The 22,491-nt window shown below is 36.1% G+C and overlaps 1 protein-coding gene across 2 annotated transcripts in view; it reads left to right on the plus strand.

The window, feature by feature from the left end:
• Positions 1-5,464: 5,464 nt before the first annotated feature.
• The window catches only part of LOC117223728 (uncharacterized), a 41,621-nt gene continuing 24,594 nt past the window's right edge, over positions 5,465-22,491 (plus strand). For both annotated transcript variants that reach the window (XM_033476184.2, XM_033476185.2), the window contains exons 1-2: positions 5,465-5,859; positions 16,702-16,938. In XM_033476184.2, coding sequence (XP_033332075.1) covers positions 5,808-5,859; positions 16,702-16,938 — 289 coding nt within the window. In that variant the 5' untranslated portion in view covers positions 5,465-5,807. The remainder of the gene's footprint in view (positions 5,860-16,701; positions 16,939-22,491) is intronic.

Below are 22,491 nucleotides of genomic sequence, written 5' to 3' on the forward strand. Positions count from 1 at the left end.
ATCAAAAAATTTAGGTCATATACGGAATTAGGTCATATACTGTAAAATTCATTTCTAATATAGCAGGATCCGAGGAAATCTTATCAGCAGGCTACAGTTAGGTGAAGTGTTAATAGATACCGTATGCTAAAACGTTCAATACCAGAGACGAGGAAATGTATAAATGGAGACAGTATTTACAAAATGTCTTGGCATAATTACCAGCATTACTATAAGAATTACATTTATTTTCCTGTATTCCAAAAACTGTTTATAGATTTTTATATACATAAGTATGGCTGCATTTAATTTATATTATCCTGTGAATCGTTATAAGAATATCGTCTTGTTTGCAGAATTTATATTTTTCCTACTAAACGAGTTAATAAATTATTCATCATGATACACTCAACAGTGTATATACGGGGTGCCCCAAAATTATTGTCCAAGCGAGAAATGAGTGGTTCCTGAGATCATTTGAAGTAACTTCTTCCTTAGCGTAAATGCAATCCGCGGCTTTGTTTACGAGTTATTAACGAAAAACACTGACCAATGAGAGACGAGATCAGTTGGCGCGAAGCGGCTGACCGGTCCAAGTCCAGTTCCGCTCATCATCTCGCCTCTCATTGGTCAGTGTTTTTCGTTAATAACTCGTAAACGAAACCGCGGATTGCATTTTCGCTAAGGAAATAATTACTTCGAATGACCTCAGGATCCCCTCATTTCCCGCTTGTAGAATAATTTTAGGACACTGTAGACTTCTGTCAATGGCTCCATGGGGCTTCAATATACATACACTAGAGAATGAACAGATGCTATAACGGACGAGGTTTCAGAATAAATTAGTTGATTCTAGCATATCTCCCTGTATGTGTCGCTGGCAACGAACGTGTTAAGAATAATAAGTGCACACATGAATTCAGAGCCTTACCAAAAAAGGCGTCGAATTAATTTGTACACTTAGCCAAAAATAGAATGAATATCTGCAAAAGTTTTTGCAGATGAGAAGTTCCAAAATTGTACGTCAGCAATTTCGTAATCGATCAAAATGATAAACAAAAGAAAAAATTAAAGAAAATACTTGCAGATTCAAATCTATTTCAATAAATCCATCGTGGAGAGAATGAAGAAGGCTCGAGGATGTCTAAGAATAAGCAAGAAGAATAGGTATTATAGTTCAACCAGCCAACCGCGACACTTTAAGCCGGACTGTCTAACCCTCGATGGCCAGGCTTCCTTGTTTGAGATAATTGTTGTTTCTGGTTCGCTCCAACAATGAAACGCGTTCCCGTACCTTCACCTCGAGCACCGTTGATTATCACAGCCGTGAAATTTAATAGTCCGCGAGAAAGTGTTTCGGACGCTCGTGCTACACCACTGTTAACGATACTTTAAAAATCCTACTAATTTCTCAATAATCCTTATAAAAACATTTCCTGTGCACTGAATTTGTAAAATTTTATGGAATAAAAGTAATTTATTTAATGATATAAAAATTGCCTAACGATCGCCTGACTTAAATAAAATAAACATTCTCGACAGAATTTGTTAGACTGAATATATTAACGTCAAAATTTAATTACAAATCTGAGAAAGTAATTCTGTTATTCATATATGAGAGGCAATTTCTGTAAATGATTAACTTTAGAAATTTGTCTGCTTTATGAAAAAATGTTTTGCTAAAAGGACGTACTACAAAGTAAAAAATCAATGATGTGACATTAAGAAGAGAACTATGGCAGAAAGATTGCTAGTTCAAGTATTCGTTTTAACAAAATTGATATAACGATGCCTGAGACTAATTTCGATATCGTTGTTATTACAACAAATATTGACATAAATAGATATTGACCTAAGAAGAAGTGCAATTATTATCGTTCCTTATATTTCATTAAAGGACTACACCTGATGCAGGAGAATCGGGTGCTTTCCAACGATGTCACATGATGTATTACCCTACATAACGGAGGAAGAATGCATGCTAACTCTTCAGTAATCCCCTGTATTTTACAATTAGAAAGAAACCGCGCTATAATTCGTCTTACCTACATACTAAACCGTCCTACTCTTTCGATCAAAGCAAAGATTCCTCATATAATCCCTTAAATGATTTATATTATGTACGTGTTATATTATTATTATTATTATAACCCCTTAATTGAGTTATTTTACAAAAATCAGTCAAAATTTCTTGATTTTTTGCGTGGAATCAATTACAGTAGGAACGTGTTAACGCGCCATAAAGGAAATTAAGAGGTTGAGCATTTAATTCATTGCAGTCCAATTATCGATTAATTTCAATAAATCAACAGAAAGGGATGTGAAATCACATTTTATTCAAACTAGAAATTCAAGATTAACTAATATTCATGTTAATACTTTTAACTTTTCAATATTCATGTCATGAAATGAATGATCTTTTCTCATGACATTTTAGAAGTTGAGATCTTTTAAGATCTTTACCATAACGGATGTGTTCAAAAGCGAAAATATTTTAGTGATGAAATAAAGCGTTGGTTCATGTAGCTTCTTTATTGCGTCAATCATATTAAACACGCAATGCCATCTGTTCCGAAACCATCATATGTGCTAATTACTCGAAGCTACCTCCACTTGACACCAAGTGAAAGACCATAATTTTTCGAACGAAGTAGGATATAGAAAAAAAAAAGTGTAAAAGGTAGAGCTGCCTTGTTGTTGCAGCAAGCCCTTCGATTCTGCGCTTAGAATTGCTGCAACAATTTCTCGCACAGGAATTTCACTAAAATCCGCGTTGCTCCTGGCGCGAGGTAGTCCCATGATCTCTCGATCCAACGATGTCGCATGAAAAGTTGGCCTAAATACCGCGATACCAGCATACAGAGGAGTCGTAGGCAGTCAGTCGCCGAAGTCAGCCTCGTTCTCGCCGGCAACCGGCACATCGGTCGTTACCTGTCTGGAGAGGTGGTAACCGCTGTTGGTGGAAAGAGGAAAAGGTGCTAGAACACCTGGACGAGTACCTTCCAGGCGGCGTTGCCAGAAACGTGTACGCATATCAGGATATGCAAGAAGGGCTTGTCCAGTTAGTAAGACTATTTCTAGCAGGCCCTATCTTAAATCCTAAGATTTAGGCCACATTTATAGTAGAGCTGTAATAAACGATAAGGACATCGATAGGATGCTTGCGAAAGAGATTTTAATTAAACTGCAACGGATACCGAAATATACCCCCTTAATTTCGCCTTATACAACTGAATCTTGATGAAAAGATTGACGATCATCTCACGGTAGTAATGGAACCACGACACAATGATCGCCGATCCCAAAGCATCTGCAGCTTCGTTTTAGAAATTCGAATTAGCTCTGAAAGATGACCGCTCCTACGGCTCCTACTCATTGGATGACGTCTGAATACATACATTCTGTTGTATTGGGTTGTCCGGAAAGTTCGTGCCGATTTTCGGTAGGTAGCGTGAGAGACCTGACTGAATATATCACAATTATTGAAAACAAATGACATGTGTACATATTCTAAAAGAGATAACTTCAGCCATATTTTTGGAAAAAAGCTTGGTTACGATTCGTTCATTTTTATCAGTTTTGTACACCTTCGAATATGGTGGCAAATAAAGTGCATTATAGGCATTTAATGCTTTTCTTTTTCCGAAATGGCAAAAATGCCACACAAGCGGCAAATAAGATATGCGCTGTTTATGGCGAGGATGCTGTCGCCGAAAGAACTGTACAAAAGTGGTTTGCTCGGTTTAAAGCCGGAAATTTCGACCTTGAAGATAAAGAACGCCCAGGTAGGCCGTCCACCACAGACGAAGATATGATTAGAACAGAAATCGAGAATAACGCACGCTCAACATTACGTCGATTAGCAGGAATGCTAAATAAATCAAAATCAACCATCCACGATCATACTGTGAAGCTTGGCTCCAATATTTAAATAAGCTGCGTTTTAATTTTCCGAAAAAATCGGCTCGAACTTTCTGGACACCCCAATACTTTCACCGTGGCCCTGAAGGGTGTATGTTATGGATTTCCTGAATCTATGTCGTAGCGCGTGGTACAGCAGCGGTTTTGCTTTTTTTTGTTTTGCATGGTTCATCTAAGATAATGGTGAAGAAGAAGCATGTGATGACAGAAAGCTGGAATTTAGATATACAGGGTTCCCCGGAAAGAATCATCCGATTTCAAAAATTTATATTTTAAAAAATTACACACAGAAAATTATAATTCAAACACGAGTATAACGGGAAAATGTGCGAGTTTTACTTTTTACCCCATTGGCACTTGGAGATTCGGAATTTTCTTAACACGGAACTACCAAACCGTTTGATTGGTCGCAGTTCATCCGATAATATGGTTCTACACAGTTGGCCTCCGAGATCACCCGACCTAACCCCATGCGACTTCTTCCTTTGGGGATTTGTGAAGGATCTTGTCTTTGTACCACCTTCACCTACAAGTATAAATGAACTGAAAAAACGTATTTGTGATGCTGTACAAACAATTACCAGAGGTACATTACACCGTGTTTGGCAAGAACTTTCATATCGCAGTGATATCATACGTGTAACGAAAGGAAGTCATATTGAACACTTGTAAACAAAAACTCACACATTTTCCCGTTATATTCGTGTTTGAATTATAATTCTCTGTGTGTAATTTTTTAAAATATAAATTTTTGAAATCGGATGATTCTTTCCGGGGAACCCTGTATTTTAATGTACTTCTGGTCCGAGAAGCAATGGGAAAAATTAAACTATTCGACTAGTTTGATTATGTAGTTATCGACTCTATTGATATTGGTTTTATTGTATATTGTTTTGTTTTCGACGCGTCTTTTAACCCTAGAAAGATAACCATATGACAACGTACGTAAAAGATAACCATACGCTTCAGAGGCGCATGCTTTTCTAAGGCGTCAATTTTATACTAACAATGGATATTTATTTAAGTTAATCTAGTCATTTTAAAGGTTTGGCATTATTGTAAAAATAAAATGCATTTATATTATATTTTTTTGTATTTTAAGTAATTTTAAACTTAAATCACTAGACCTCTAGAAAACTTAACTAGACCTCTATGAAAAATTAACAAAAATCACCAGTCTTCGCAGGCGCCTCTGCGACGTAGGTTATCTTTCTCGGGTTAACGTAGAGTCGACGAATCTGTGTGTGTGTTGAGACATGTTCTGACGAGCCCTTAGACGCGGGGCTCTTACAAGGACGATCGAGAAGGGTATACGAAACGATGAGAGATCGAGTAGTCGAGGGAAAGGGATCAAGTAGTCAGCCCTCTGGCAGTGAGCGCGGAAGATACCGGCGCACACAATCGACGCTAACGCCGTTCACTGCCAACCATAAGAACTAATCCGTTCCCCTTCTACACCTCAATCGCCACTTCTACTATACGCGTGACGTCACCGGTGTCCCGTTTGTCCCCGTTTCTGACAACGCTGCTTCCATGTATCGGAGCACCTCAGTCTTCAGGAGAGATCGTCTCACGTCGGTCGCTCTCCGGCCTCATGCATCCTTGAGCTTAACGCCGCGGCTTCGATACTTTCCTCGGCTTCGGAAGAGAGAAACCAAAATAAAAAAGAAACAGAAAAGAAGGTTCGCATCTCTCGAGAGGACTTCCGGTTGCAGGTGTGACTCTTCGGGAACGGTTGCCGAAATGACGTTAGCCCCACGGTGAAAAAAAAAGAACACTTGGGATTGCAAAGAGTGCCTCCTACCCCTTGCTGGATTAGTAACGTTTCCGCGTCTGAAGTGTTTTGCCGGAAGTAGTTGTGAAGAGACTGACTTCGTTTCCCGTCGAGATCAGTTTTTTATGAAGAAATGGAGAGTACCGCTGCGCTACTTCTGCTCTTCGTTGCCTTAGCTCTGCGAGGTTCGTCTTTTTCATTTTCATTCTTATTGTTGGCTAGACGCAGTCTATGACTCGGCACTCGAAACCAACGTATTCCGAACGGATGCTGAACGATGTGTGTTCGTTCAGAGTCCACGAAGAATGAGAAAGTTGGAATAAACTAGGTTTATGGCTGGACTTTGACGGATCTTCGTACAAAAAAGAACGTTCCTAGATCTTTTTTTTTGTAGAGACTCGACTTGAATAATAATTTATTTATTTCGATAAGCTTCCAGAGAGATTTCAGTTAAAATGGATTGAAGCCTTGATAGACTTTCTCTAAAGTAGTTATAATGTTGCATTTTGAGTTCTTGAGATAATATGCTAATGACCGATCATGTGATGACTTAAAGTATAATAGTATGGGATTATTCCTCTGTGAAAAAGCAGAATGCTTTTAGAATTTCAATGAAAACGTTCGCGCTATTGTTTTGAAACGTTGCGTGTTTGTTTATCCGTGTACAGAATCTATTGTAACGGTACCGCGAAGAAAATGGAAAAACTTCTTTCACACTGGCTAGATGCAAACATCTTTGCGAATAATTACACTCCAGATACGTTTAGAAATTCATTTGTATCGGTGTTCAATTAGAACGAATGTGATTCTTGGAAATCATGGATGGCAGGTTTTTTTCTTAATATTCGTTAGATCTTGTTAAAAAAGAATTAGCAAAATTCACGAACTTTTTCAATAATTGAGTTACGGTACGACGGAGAATAGTACCGCAGGGTGACAAACTCCTTTCCCGGCTGGAGCCGCACGTGTCAGCGAGTTCTACCACTAGTTAACTGATTCCCCACTATGTCTCAGCTGATATTGACCCTTGAATGCCGGTGCTTAGGTTCATTTTGATCCATAGTTAATGTAAACTCTATTTTTCTGGCAACTTATTCAAACTATTAACTACTAAATTCCAAAATATGTAAAACAAAATTGATTCGCACAGTTTTCAATATTCATATATTTTTCTTCATAGCTTAGTAAAAATTTATTCAAATATATTATATTATCAAATGAACTTTGACGTTCTTTCTGCGATGCGTATAAGATCGTACACGCCATGAAATAATTGCTAACGAGAACGGTGCAATTAACAATATTTACGATTAAAACTAAATAGTACAATTAAAAATATTTGATGTGTTTTTATAAACTGTTAATCCCATTTAAAAACTAAACAACCTTTCAAATTGAGGATGAGATATACTATATAATTAGATTTTTTTGTAGTGTTTTGTAAGAAACTCGAATAAGTAATGAAGCTGCAGTAATTCTCAAGATATTTGATGATATATTTTTCTCAGACCCAAAATAAAGAGCTGTTTTTGTAAGAATTACTCTGCAAAGCTGATCGATAGACCGGTGGATTCGAACGAATGTAGAAGGGGCTGTTTTTCTACGCTTCAGCGAAACAGGAAAATTGGAGACGCAACAGCTGCCAGTTTAACAAGATACCATACAGTAAAATGGGAGAACAGTGCAAGAAAAAAATTCAATTCAATTATATTTAATTATGATGTTAACGGAACACAATCATCTGGTTTAAAAGACGTTATTAAAAGAACATATTTATTTTCATATCTCTCTGCCTTTCGTACCTTTCGTGCCTTTCGTAATTATATATTATTGTTTGCAATAAAAACGATACGATTATCGTGACTGCAATTGAATACGGTGCGCAGATTTATTAAACTAGTACACTTTCATGTTGATACATTGAGTGTTTCTTTTTTTTTTGATTAAATAGTGATTAAATATATTGCTTGAATTTCCTAGAAATTTTCGGATTCTACATGTTAAATACACATTTAATAACGATCACCGCCATTGAAATGCAACAGTTCATAACGTTTCTTCAGACGATAACCTATAACGTTTTAAAAAGAATAGATCGGCTGGCAGCAATTACTGCGGCATAATTAGTGGCAGGTGAATTAAACGTGGCCTATTTTGCATTATACTACAACAAAAAGAAAGCGATTTTCTCGATTGTGGTTTTCTTTTGTTACATGATCGAACACCGTGTTCTGCAAGGCGTTCATTCGATGCCATTAGAAGAGATACCGGGGAATCTCAGATTAAACTGCATTGTATACCCGTGTGAAAAACGATTCAGCAAAAAAAATTGCCATTTCCACGTTGAACGATCTCTCGTGGTCCCTTCTCGTAGTGTAAGTTCTCAGTCATTTTCCCACACACTTTTCTGTTACGCGGTTTCCAACCGCTTCCTGAACACCGTGTTCCCAACTAATTACATTCTTCCGGCCCTATCAATCTTTCATTTCTTTATCTCCGATCTTCTCCGATTTATTCGTTTATTTATCTTGCACCTCTCCTGCGGGGCACTGCGTTCCGTCCTAAACGATATTCTACTTGACACCGGCAAACAAGAGACATCGGTGTGAATTGTTAAATTAATGAAGCGTGTCAAAGCGTGTTTGATACTTTCTTCCAATAATTACATATCTTTTAACCCTCGAACGTGTTTAATACTTTCTTCCAATAATTACATATATTTTAATCCACGAACGTGTTTGATACTTTCTTCCATTAATTGGACATCTTTTAACCCTCATGCGTGTTCGATACTTTCTTCCAATAGTTACACATTTTTCAATCGTGGTACGTGTTCGATACTTCCCTCCAATAATTATACATGTATAATATTAACTCTCGTTCATATATAAGTGACACATAACTGAATTGAACACGCGATAGTTCTTTTACATTTTAAGAAAGTTAGCTTTGACATAGATTGAAGTAGCTATGAGGAACGGAGGAACTGAGAAAAATGTAAGAATTAAATAAAATTGTTGTTAAAGTATATGAGTAATTGAAGTCGTAGTTTCCATTTGTTATCCACAAATATCAAAATAGGGCATTTTGAAATCAAATCTTTTTTATTCCATAGATCTTTTATGATAACGTTCGGAACGATTGCAAACTACAGTAATGTCTCCCTTACTGACGCTCAGATCGTCCATTAAAATGGATAATTTTGGGATACGATTATTCGAGCCTTGCGGCTCGTTTTTATAATTATGAACAATTTATAAGTATAAAAATAAACCGCAAGGCTCGAATAATCGTATCTTCTCTTCCCAAATTGTCCATTTTTGTGCGCAATCTGGGCGTCAATTAGAGAGACATTACTCTATTAGCAAACAATTGATGCGTCGGAATGTACGTTAATTGATTCGTTTGTTAAGATAATTTCTTGAATTTCTTGAAGTCAGAAATTGTTGCTCACCTTGTTGATTCACTTTCTTCAATATAGACAAAACTGTAATAATTATTCGGAGTGTAAAGTTATAAAACTTATAAAACTATAAATTCTTTGAAGAACACATTGCCATCTATTTTTCTCATGGTACCGTTAAGATTCTTAATTACTTTTCTTTATTATTACCTTCAACTCTTAATTTTATATTATTCCCAGGCTTTTAACAACTGTACTAATAACGTCGAGACAATAAACGCTTGGTAGAACCGGTGCACTCTCTCAGACATTTCTGGAAATAGCTGGTAACAACAAAATGGGAAGTTTGAATGCATTCAGACAGCGCTGTGAACATTGAGTCTGTTAACCCTCGAGTAACGGACCTTTTTGACAATTATACAACCGAGAGTGCTAAAGATTATCTATAACGTTATTTATCAATTGTTTGATTTAGTATATTTAATAATCATATTAAAGTTTTTTATCATATTTAGTTAATTTAATCATCATATTTAGATAAAATATAGTAAATTATGATCAAAGATAGTTTGTCGAATTAAAATGCAAAACAATATTAATCGCTGGAAGTTGAATACTGAGGGTCCAAATGACGATTTTGATACTCTGAGTCATACTAGATCCAAGCCTTGCCGTCCAAAGTCAACAAGGTTCTAAGATTCTACCTTAAAATATCATGTTTGACACGTGATTAAATTTAATAAATATGAATATACTTAGTTCACTTCGGTGAAATTTATAAACATTCCATTTTTACAGTTAATATACACCAACAATGAATATATGTATGACTTCTCCTACTAAGGAATAATTGCTGACAAAGTAATCTTGAGACCATAGCATTGAAATAAACAATAAGATAAGGGGTTAATCAGGAACACTGAGCTTCACTTATGCCTCTTGGTATGTTTCGCATGAACCGTTGCATCCCAAACGATATGAATCTGCCAAGTTCATTCTTTGCAAATGATTTTAAGCTGTGACCTTACAAAAACCATATAATTACGACATTTCGTTAAAAAAAATTTATAATAAGCTGAGTTTAAGTAAGTAGAATTTAAGTAAATGCATAGTTAAGGAATACATAAAAACTGCCATTTCACCAGTTAGCAGAATTTATCTTTCATCGCCTGAGAACTAAACAGTTCGAACGACAACAGACACCGGGATCTAGGATAGCTCACAGTGAAAGCAGAAATTACTAGCTGCAGCAAACTACTTTTCTAGAAACTAGACGGATAGGTGAATGGATATGACAAAAAATGGAAAAACTATGATTCACTCGGTTGTCGAAGAAAGTGGACAGTGGAAATTGGAATTCTTAAGACACTGTTTAAAAATCTTAATTTATTCTCTTAATTTAATTATCTAAATATATATTATCTCTAAATATATATTATTATTTCATTCAATAACTTTAATAAGTGAAAAAGGTTAGAGAAATATTTTTAAATCCTTCTATTTACCTACACGAATTTTGTAATTTATCTGCTCATTTTTCACGTGAACGCATAAAATCCGCACTTTGCGTACTTATACCTTGCTTAAATATTTTCAACAATTTATTAAGTATTCACTTTGCTAATGTAGAACCTGTTTTGAGCTATACTAGTTTCTGGAGTCGTCATTCCGAGTGCAAAGAATTAACGCTAAAGACTTCCTGATAATAACAATGTCAACTTCAATCGTAAACCAACAAAATATCCTCAGTAACATGTCCTAACAATTTATTCGCGGTGATAATTTCTTAGAAAATATTTCTAAACTCATTTCAGTATATGGCACATTTATTGAAAGTTCTGTTAACCCGAGAAAGATAACCTACGTCGCAGAGGCGCCTGCGAAGACTGTTGATTTTTGTTAATTTTTCATAGAGGTCTAGTGATTTAAGTTTAAAATTACTTAAAATATAAAAAAATATAATATAAATGCATTTTATTTTTACAATAATGCCAAACCTTTAAAATGACTAGATTAACTTAAATAAATAGTATAAAATTTAGTATAAAATTGACGCCTTAGAAAAGCATGCGCCTCTGAAGCGTATGGTTATCTTTTACGTACGTTGTCATATGGTTATCTTTCTAGGGTTAATAAAGATTCCGGCTCGCGAAGTGTTAAGAGAAGGCGCTGATATGTGTATCGAGCAACCATGTAATAGAGCCAACAATCGCGCGAGTGTCAATGCCACTCTAGATGTGGACGAAACAGAAGATCACGCTCGCCGATTTCTGGCTTGAAAAGAAAAGATCGACGCGTTTTAATCAGCTCGGCTCAGTTCCCAATTTCCCACGGCTCCGTGAAGTAACGGGAGTGCATGGCGGGCAAGGATGAAGACGAAGAGGAAGAGGAAGGCGGTGCTCGACCTTCCTCTTCTCTCACCTACTTCTGCCCTGGTTATCCACTTTTCCTTCGAGATGCGAGCGAATTGTCGGAACCACGTGTTCGTTGCTGCTACTAACAAAAGTAGCTGAACTCTCGTAGAGCTGAGAAAAATAAGTGTCTCGCACAGATCGTTCTAAATAATTACAGTAATTTCTCACTAATTCGCGCTCCGATTACGCACAAAAATGGACGATTTGGGAAGAAGAAATACGATTATTCGAGCCTTGCGTTTTAAAAGGTGTACGAACGCTTATGCGGGCCACCGTATTTTTGGAAAAGTGACGCACCGATGTTCCAAATGTGTAAAACTGTTTTAATGTTCGATCGAAGATAATGGTACGGCAAAGGGTTAACATTTACGATAAACATGATTGTCTAAAATTTGGTGGTAAAACATTTATAATTCAGACATTGGATAGACCGGATCTCAATAATGAGATCAATAATAATGTGACATTATCTTTAACATTTCGCGCATCGGTGATCATATTTTGATTTTCCGTATTAGATATTTCATGTTAAAATGAATGTAATTTTTAACGGAAATCTGAGTGCGACTTTAAATTTTGCTATGTGAAAGTGACCGCCGATAGGTAAACAAAAATAATGAGATGATTAAAAATCTATTAGATCATCAGCTTCATTAACAAGTAAATCAAAAGGAGATCATTGGTGCTCCATGTGTTCAATTCTTCGTCTGTTTTCACTGTTCCAAGTTGCCTCTCGTTTTTACCATAAATGCATAAAAACCGCAGCCTAGCACTTTACACGAAGTCTGATCGAAATCTCCGACTTAGTAATTAGTTCCTTTCTATTTGGTAATGAACATAACGTGCGAGATTAAGCAGAATTTCGACTGTAAATCCATGTGGAAACGTGGAACTGCATGAACTTCCGCAGTCTCGTTTGCTAGGTTCACTTTAAATTAGCGGATTCCATCTGGAGCGTCGCAGGCCGCGTCGAATCGATGATCTTTGGTAGCTAAGCAAGGTGGCCAAGCGAGCAGATAAGCAGAAGAGAAACGCCACGAGGCCGTAACGGAAACGATAATGCAAGCAGCTCGCATCCTGCGGCCATCGCGCAATCATCTAGGAAGTCATTGGCTATGCGTCGTGCGCCAACAGCCCGAATCGTGTGTGTCCGAGGAAAATAAACTAACGTGTCGTGTTCGCAAAATTTCACTTTGTTCCTTTACGTAACGCCGACAATTCTTTTGGTTTGTGCTCGCTGTCTTCTTTGTTCGACTGTCGTCCGGCTGCAGTTATCGTCGATCGAAAGAATGACTACTCTTTATGAGTCACATTTCTATTCCAGACACTTGTTCACTGGAAAGAACATCATTACAGAAAAGTTGGAAAAATGTTTCTAGAAAACTCGAAAATTTTTACATCTATTTAAGACCCTGGTTAATTTGTATCCAAACATCGAAAACCTTCTTCGGTATTCTTCATCATCTTCTACGAATGTTAACGTCTTGTCACGTAAACTGTATACCCGTCTTATTAATATTTTCTTGGATTGTCGTTAACTTTTCCATCGTATTTGATTAAAACGTGCACAAGATTATTTATTGCACAAATGTACAAGGGTACATTTTAAAACATTTCGTTTAGTGGCATTATTTTATATATGTAGTTATTCGAATATATAAATATAACAAATATACTTTCCTACTTTTTAAGGAGAACATTTTTAATGATTTCTTAGCATCCATGACGAGATCCCATTCAAATAACTTATTGTTTTATTTTCATGTATTTTCGAACATTCTTTTCCTGAATCTAAATTGATTATGTAAATCTGACGTAAATGGCCAATAACTTGGTTCAACCGTTAAAAGATGACACAACTGCAACGAAGTGTTTGCAACATTGGATCAAAATGATCACAAGTCCCGTTGAAATTGGTTCGCAATTGAAATATTCTTCGCTGTCAATAACTTGTCTTCGTGCACCCCGTCGACAGTATGGACGCAAATTCTAAGAAATCGCCGACTCTTTTGAGACGTGTACCAGCAACTTAATGTAGCGATAGCTTTAACAAGTGATAGCACTTGAAGCTAACTGTAAGTCCGTAAGTCTTCCTGGAAGAATTTCCCAGACCCTGCTGATTATTATTTCTTTCGCGGCTTGCCTAACACGCGACCGAGCGTTGTCATGCACTAATGTGACTTCGTGGCTTCCTTGATTAATAAATGATATCATATTTTTGAGCTCGCCGCTCGGCATTAATTACGGAACTCCAGATGCGGTCATTATGACTGTTTTTATACTTTCCACCTCGAATCTTGGAAATTCTGGACTTAGGACATTGACTTAGGTCAATGACTTTTGAAATAATATCATTGTTCCTGAATAGACAATATAACTCAATCTCTTTAAATAATTTCTACTTCATATTAATTTCTTACCTACATAAATTGTATTTTACAGGAACAAGATACATAACTTCAAGTAGTATTCGATAACGTACGTTTATAAGTAAAAGACAAATGAAAATCCGTTTTTGATGAATAAAGTAAGCTTACATCATAAACTAGTTCCGTCAAAACCGATCTTTGATTTACTCTTGAAATGATAACCTGTTAACACTAAACGTACTATGACACTCAAAAAAACAGGTTTTTACATTTTTAATTTTTAAATTGTTGAAATTATATAGAGACTCTTTCTTATATATAATACATACATTATAATAACGAGAAGGTCTAAGCAATTCAGGCTTCTCATTCTTACACAGCAACACACGCCAGTCACTTTTCACTAATTTCGACGAAACATATACACACATAGATATACAGGGTGTCCCAAAATTATTGTACAAGCAGGAAATGAGGGATTCCTGAGGTCATTTAAAGTAACTTTTTCCTTAGCGCAGATGCAATCCGCGGCTTCGTTTGCGAGTTATTAATGGAAAACAGTGACCAATGAGAGGCGAGATCAGCTGCCACGAGGTGGCTTCGGCCATATTTCCTGATTGCGAGTGACACCCCGTACGATACATTGTACACATAATGTCGCTCTACGACTGATTATGAAATTGAAAAATCATATCTAGATCCTCGATATTGAAATGACTATTGAAGAGAACACTATTGTGACCGACAATGGATTTACGTTCTCATTTTGAAGAATTCTTAATCACCGATGGCTGTCGTGTAAGATGAATTTAGTAGTCGTAAAAGAAGAGTTCTTTTGTTCGAGAAACGGCGATCGTCTTTTCTAATCGCGTGAAACGTGCCGTCAGAACAAAGGGTGGTAAAAGAAAAGGAAACAACTGGAGAGTTGAACGCGTGGCGGAGGTCACAAGGCTTGGCCGATCATTGAAATCATCGGCTTGAGGAGCTGGTGACGCTCGGTGAGGCAACGTCCCGCTTCGCAACGGTTCTAACGAATGCGTTTCGCGCGTGATGATGTGAGTTGCGTGTCACTCATGCACCGTGACGCACGCGCGTGCACCGATTGCCGGCCGGACAATAGAATGTGGCATTGTTCGTGTAAATTAGCCGCGAAGAAATTGAACCGCTGTTCACGCGAGATGGAAGATAATTGAACCGTAATTGAATCAAGTATAACTTTCATAATCCACGAGATATGAACTGTATTCATTAGCAAACCGTAGTTGCTTAGACAAATTCATAGCGTATTTTACTATGCTAACATTACAGTCGAATTAAATAAAACTTATATCGGACGTTAATATTCCGCGCCTCGCATTACAGATATTTGGACTTTCTCCAGGCAGTTTCCTGTTCTATGGCTTCTTTCTCAACGTTTCCCTCGGGCTCAAAGTGGTATTCTAGATTCTTTGCAAAAAAAAAGTATTACATCCTTTGCAGTCAAATTGACAAGATTTATTTATACACATTTCAACGACGCTTTACAATTTTATTGGAATAAGAAAAATTAAAATTAGTGGCACTGCCATACTCTCGAGCATAGTTGCTTTTATAAAAGTTCGTCTCACGGTGACCATAATTCCGGCCATTCTGCTTGTCCAAAATAAAAAAAAAACATGAAAGTTCCTTAATTAGTATGAATTTGGCTATAACAGGTACTTGAACAAAAGAAAAATATCTGTAATTAAAAAAATAGCGATACTTTGAAATTCGATTATCGATTTTTGTGTTTTGTTAGGGTTCGGAGGCCTAAAAAAGATTTTGGGTCAATTGGTCAAGTAGGTTTTGAGACGTCATGGACACCATACTAAAAAACATAGTTTCCAGAAAAATGCCTTTAAAGTTTAATAATATATCGATAATGATGTAAGGTCGTTGCAACCTTTAAACAACCATAACTTCGTTAACTTTAGGTGTTCGCACGTAAGGTTCCAGAGATGTATTTTTGAAACTATATCCTTTAAGAATGTGCAAAAAAATTAATTTTTTCCAAAATTTACGCTAGGATACCCCGTTAAGTTAATCTTTGTGCAACGTATGCGATAATCACGCTCCCGTTCGTTCAATATTTTCGTATTGCGTGTTTGGCTTTTGTCGTTTCTTTTTTGTTATAAACTCGTGCAAATTCCTGGCTGTCAATAGAGTCCAGTGAAATCAAAATTTGAATAACATTCGAAATTAAATTTAATAGGAAATTCTCATCTAGAATCGATTTTATGAATTTTTATAAGTGGGATAAATGTTTACAGGTTTCTCGCACAATTTTTATGCATTATTGTTAAATACTAATCGTTAATTCTCAGTCTCATGCTATCTGCGAAACGACATCGTTGGAACGTTTTCTCACACAATGATTACGATTTCGCAAAATTTATCATTTACTATATGAACGTTTGAATGTTATATTGAGTGAATGAAATGTTGTTCGAATCTAACTGTAAGGGATCTAAGTGTGTCATACGAATAGTTACTAAATCATAATACAAAAGACAATGAAGCAGGAAAATCAATTTCATTTCACGAGACTTCGTATAAAAACGAAGCCGAACGATGAAGATGAAGATAGAGATTGTTGAAATTTATTGACAAATGGTTCTCAATACCTTTTAAAAGACAGACATACGTATTCTTATATTTGCGTTAAACGTGTTAATTTGCGTTAAACATTAATGAAAATGTTTTCTACGTGAGATAAATGCTTGATCTATTTAACCGAAAATCTTTGGTGTCAGTTAGCGATTGAACGAAAGTAAAACAAATTGAGTTTGTTTCACTGACGTCCACGTGTTGATTTGATTACAGGCTGCAACGGTGCCGGATGCGGTTACCCTGGCGCACCTGCACACAGCAGCGTCCGCTTCACGGGAACAGGTGCTCAAGACGTCGTAGACGAAGGGGACGCCCTTCTTAAGGACACCATGTTCCTCGAGGGCACCGTGGCCACGTACTCTTGCGAGCGTGGCTTTGAACTGCTTGGTCCTGCACGAAGACAGTGTCAGGCCGATGGCTCCTGGTTACCCGAAGGGGTACCATTTTGCGGTGAGTTACCTTTCACTACCAAAACCTGACCCTTTGCACCCGAAGAATTTTCTCGATTCGCCAAAAACTCGAACGTATTTATTCGCGAGATAGTAAGTATTTCATATTTCATCACATTAAAATTGTAAAGTTGAGTTGTATGGCATCGACTACTTTCTCCACATTCTTACGCGTTTTGCGGATTCTAATAAAATTAGAAAGACATAACGGTTTAGCGTAAAAATAAATTTTCAAATCAGAGCAAATAATTCTGTCACCCACACATGTTTGACGCTGCAGTCAAAGTGTTAAAAAATATATAAAATGATAGAACGTTGGAAATAATATTCGCCAATTTAAATAATATTTCATACAAGATCCAGAGTTCATGAAACGAGCATCAACATCAAGAAAACAGAGTAAACTTCCTAAATTACTACACCAATTATTCAGTGATAACAAAAATGTCGAAAATCTCCTGAATATCCTTAGAAAACATGAACATCCTTCTAACTAACATTTGCCAAAAGAAGATGTCGCTAATGACCTTGGCGTCGATGCGACTTTAATTTTTTAGATTATTAACTTTGAAAGTAGCATAATTATCAGCAGTTTTGTTATGACCCCTGAAACGGGACATTCGAGTGCGAAGGGTTAACTGTCGATGCGTAAAGGAGGTCTAAAAAATGTTTTTCATCTGAACTGTACGTTCTAAAGACGGGAAATGAGGCTGCAGACAAAGATGGGTGCCTTTCATATCTGGGGTTACCTTATATCTGCGGTCTACTTATAAGTTATGTAGAGATGAATCGAATATCGTGGAATTTGAATAAAAGTATGAAAGCAGCGAATGACGTCGAACAGTTTGCATCCGTTTACAAAAACAAAACAAGAAATTCACAGTGGAATCATCAAGGCAAATACGCTCGCGGATGTGGGTTTAAGAGAAAGTTCAAGCGTTCCGAGGAAACGTGCTCGCGCTTCCGGTCACGCCTCTACGAAACACTTTGAGAATACACGTATCGTAACTCCGAGCAATAATCAGCGTTGATTCATCGTATATAGTTACGGAGATTTAAGAGAGTACATCTTTTTGGGGCAAAGTTTTGAAAGTCGACGCCAGCCAGAAAGATTTTATCGAAAGTTTCGCTCGAGTACAATTAACCATAGAATATTACCTATATATATATATATATATATATATATATATATATATATATATATATATATATATATATATATTATCTTTCTTGCTGTGCATTCTGTTAGATTTTCCAATTTTCAGACATTCGTTATGGTCAATGAGAGAAGTAATCATGTATACGTGAATTTCTGATATACAAGAAAACATGAAAGCGAACGAAAACATATAATATACCTGTTTTACTTTTACCACGAACAATCTTCTAGTCAATGAAAGCATTATCTTATTGTGATAATCGTCATAATAATTACAGACTTTTATGGGAACATAGATTTGCAAGACAATTGTAAATCGACTCGTAATTCGAAGAAAATGAAAATTGATTGCTAGCTAGACTTTCTTTCAAATGAGCCTGAGAAATTCTTCAGGACATGCTTCATGGTTGACCAAGTAGAACAAGTGAACTCGTCCGTAGATTTTAGAAAAATGCTGAAGGTCGGTCGCAAATTTGAAGTATTTTTCTACAAAAATGGGTTCGATCGAATAATGCTGCTGAAGATCATCTGCACAGGTGATAATTGTATGTGGATAATGGTGGACCGAAGCCCATGCATAGCCCGATTGAATACTCAACAATTTTCGGTGGCAAGTGACCTGATTCCGAGTGTCCTTGACCGAAGAGAAGACAGTATATAAGAGCGGAGAAAATAGAGGGGGCAGAACACCGTTAACTCTGAACCTGCTGCTACCTCCTAAGAGAGCCTCCGGCCTTTCAACGTCACTCGCATTCCTGGCATTGGCTCACTGTTTCGTTCTCCTCGGTCCAGGTCAGACTTCTTATAAAAAAGAAAGATTCGGAAGCCTTCGCCGGAATTGAACATTATATAAATAAATTTCATGCGACTAACATTTTTAATTTTATTCTATACTTGATTCGAGACTTTCAGATATTTCTGACTCGACTGTAATTCCCATTTTTACAATTAACCCTTTAACCCACATTGTTTCATTTGTAGAATTTATAACAAGTTTGATCACGATCAACAAGATCACGATCTTCACGTACTTTATAATATGAATATAATGTAAAGAAGTAATATATATAATCTTAATAACATTCATATGATATCAATATAATACAGAGAGAGAGAGAGAGAGCTACAAAGATAATATAAAAAGTAGATATTTCTTTTACTACACTTTCTCACTTTGGTCAGTACTGAAAGTGTTAATTTCATGAAAACTAAGATAAAGAAATGTCTTAAAAAATAAAATTGAAATATCATTGTAGTTTTGAATAATGCATCCTTGAAAATGTTCATTTAAAAAGGAAAATCGAAAAGCACCGATTATGAAAAACAAAAAAGTCATCTTTTCTTCAATGCAAAATGAAATCTGATCGATAGAACGTCATAATGAAGTCAAGTGAATAATTTTTTAAAAAAAAACGTACCGCTTTCGAAGGTGTAAAAACAATCTAATGAAAATATATAACTTTAGCGAACACGATAAATAATTTAGAATCCTGCGCATCAATGTGAAATGTTTTAAACTTGAAACTCTTTTCTGTTTCAAATAAATGTAAATATTTCTTCAGCAGATGCAAATGACGTTTTCTTTCGAAGCGGCGAGACAATTCTCCGCAGCGGTACTTCTTCGACAAGAACGGACAATGCTTCTTCAGAAATCAATTCTTGTAGGTTAGAAAAAAAAATGACTGTCCACGATTACTCTGCCGTGTTTCCGTGTCGTCGTTGCAAGTAAACAACCGAACAGCTTTGCAGTTTCTCGCAATTTTGCTACTTGCGCACCTATGCGTGAATTTGACTCCTCGAAGGTAAACTTGTTAGACCCTCACGGCTGGGCAGAGGCGTAATCGCGCTTGTACCGTCATTTTAGTGCCAAATAACGAACTGTTTCAAGTCACTCTACGCTAATTCGTACAGTCTCTTTGGAATGCCATTTAACCGCGGCGAAACGTGCAACTTCTCCGTTCCAGATCGCGAGATAATTTTTTTTTTTATATTATATTTTATATTTTTACAAAAGTCACAACTAGGCTGTGAATTTTATCCGTTCGTAGCGTGCGTAAGTATGTAAAATATAACTTAGATGGAGCATGAATCTTCATTTTGAACTTTCTTACCTGTACGAATACCGTACACACAATAAAAATGGTCGATGCGTAACATCTAATTTACAGATACCATAATGTAAATTAGTATTAATTATTTGATTGATTAATTTTGTAATTGCCGTGCAGCGAATCTTTATGCATTTGTAATATTAGAAAATTTCCAATAACTTTTATAGTATAGATTCCAGTAAGATGCAATACAATCCTAATATATTTTGCTTCGCTGACACCAATATCGAAGAAAACTGAAACTAGATTCAGCAAATCAGCAAAAACAACATTTCGCAATCTGTTAATTATTCTCTCCACTGATTTGTCATTGATGCAGTCATTTACAATTGATTTCACTCTTAGAAATCTAACGGTGTAAATAATGGATTCGCGGTTGAGAAGTTGTGAAAAAAATAGAAAATACATAATTAACAATGATTCACACTTTAGCGTAATAATGTTGCAATTCAGTTCATAAGTTATTGGATCTTTAGACGGATAAATACGGAATAGAAAACGGATTGGTCCCAAAAATTTCAAAACAAACGAAATCCGCACAAGCATACGTTAAGTACTTAACACTACATCAAAGGAAAGTTTAAAGATCTTGGTTTATATAATAACCCCAATAAAAAAATTGTTAAATTACATTACTGAAACAGACTCGTTGTTTCTCGAGTAAAATTGCTGCTATAACTACTGAAAATATTATTAAGAAATCCAGCTGCAGTTCATAAGTTTCTAAAAACTAATTAATAATCGCAGACAGCTAACTACCAATTTGATTAATGCTTTTGTTACATCTTTTGAAAATATTTACTCGCAACAATCTCCTTATGAATCATTTATAGTACTATCCGATTAAATTCTCACTCGATGTTTTCTTAATTTATTTCACCTCCCGCGGCTATGCATAGTTCTTGATCAACTTATGCTAGATCTATTGTGGAGAGTTCAACGACCGTATGCAACAATCAAAACGTGACGAAGCTGCGTAAATCAGGTAGCGCAATTTCTAGTTTGCAAGTACAATCAAGTTTTCGCATTGCAATCTGCAATTTTCCCGACGACTTTCACTTATTCCCCCGGAATTTTTCCGTTCGCAAACGTCCTAATGATCGTGGTCAGACCGTCTCGCGGAACCGAATAAAAATTATTTAAACGCAGTCATCTTCGTAGCCACGTTGTTCGATTTCTTTCACTTAGTTTGATAGAAAAGTAGCATTAGCTTTTGTCCGCAAGCTGTAGGAAACAGCATTTAGTACTTTCTATTGCGGTAGCACTTCTTTCAAGTGACGCAGGGTACCTAGTTAACACTAACTTTTCTTATTACGGAGAACTATCATCTAACAACTAATTTACTTTTCAAAAGTTCGTCTAGCTCGTAAAAGTAGGTTAAATGAGAAAAAAATCAGAAACAGAGGAAGAAGAAAACGTAACCTCCGTGTAAATTTCTGTCTAAGGATATTTCGAATGAAATATCTTTTAGAAACATGTAAGAAAAGAAAGTAGAGAAATCAGTTTTTCTCTGAAGAAAATTATCGTGCATTCTTAATACAGTAACCAAACAGGAAAACAGGCTTTTCATACAAATTATTTCAAAATCTCTTTCAAAAAACTTCCTTTGCACGATATTTTTCAAAACACTTTATAGAAATGTTTACACACATGAGTAGAGTGATTAATTTGTAATTAATTCTTATACATATATAAAAGATCGTTATTCTAATCAATTGAAACTGCACGAAGAAAATTGAATAATCGGCGTGTGTTAGTCGACTGATGGGTTCATTGACTTTGAAGATTAGTCAAATAATTTGTATTTGTATTTGTATTTGTACGTAATGCGCATATGAATTTTTTAAACGTTTAGATTCACTGTAAAAGGTATTCAAGCATAACGAGGGATACCTTCGTTTTAATAATACTGTGTCCATGACTCATTTATTATTCTATAGCTTTGCTCGGGGAATATGCATGCCTGCTAACTCGTTGTACGGATCGCATAATGATAATCGAACTATAGTATTATAACCTTTCCATTATGGTTTAAGTGTTTGGACACCCGTTTAGATGCAAATTAGATACATTTGTATTCCGATCGTTTCCCAAGATATATTTTTAGTAAGTCACGTTAACTGTATAGATAAAATAGGCAAAAATAGTTATGGGAGACAGTAATCTTCGCCGAGTTTCACGCAAGAACATATTTCAATAGAAAATATCAGTCACGAATATTCAAATATTTTCGTAACAAACAGCTTTACACGTTCACACCAAAGTCGTCGGATTGTCTTCCTGT

The sequence above is a fragment of the Megalopta genalis genome, chromosome 6, assembly GCF_051020955.1.
Source record: "Megalopta genalis isolate 19385.01 chromosome 6, iyMegGena1_principal, whole genome shotgun sequence".
Taxonomy (NCBI): Eukaryota; Metazoa; Arthropoda; class Insecta; order Hymenoptera; family Halictidae; genus Megalopta; species Megalopta genalis.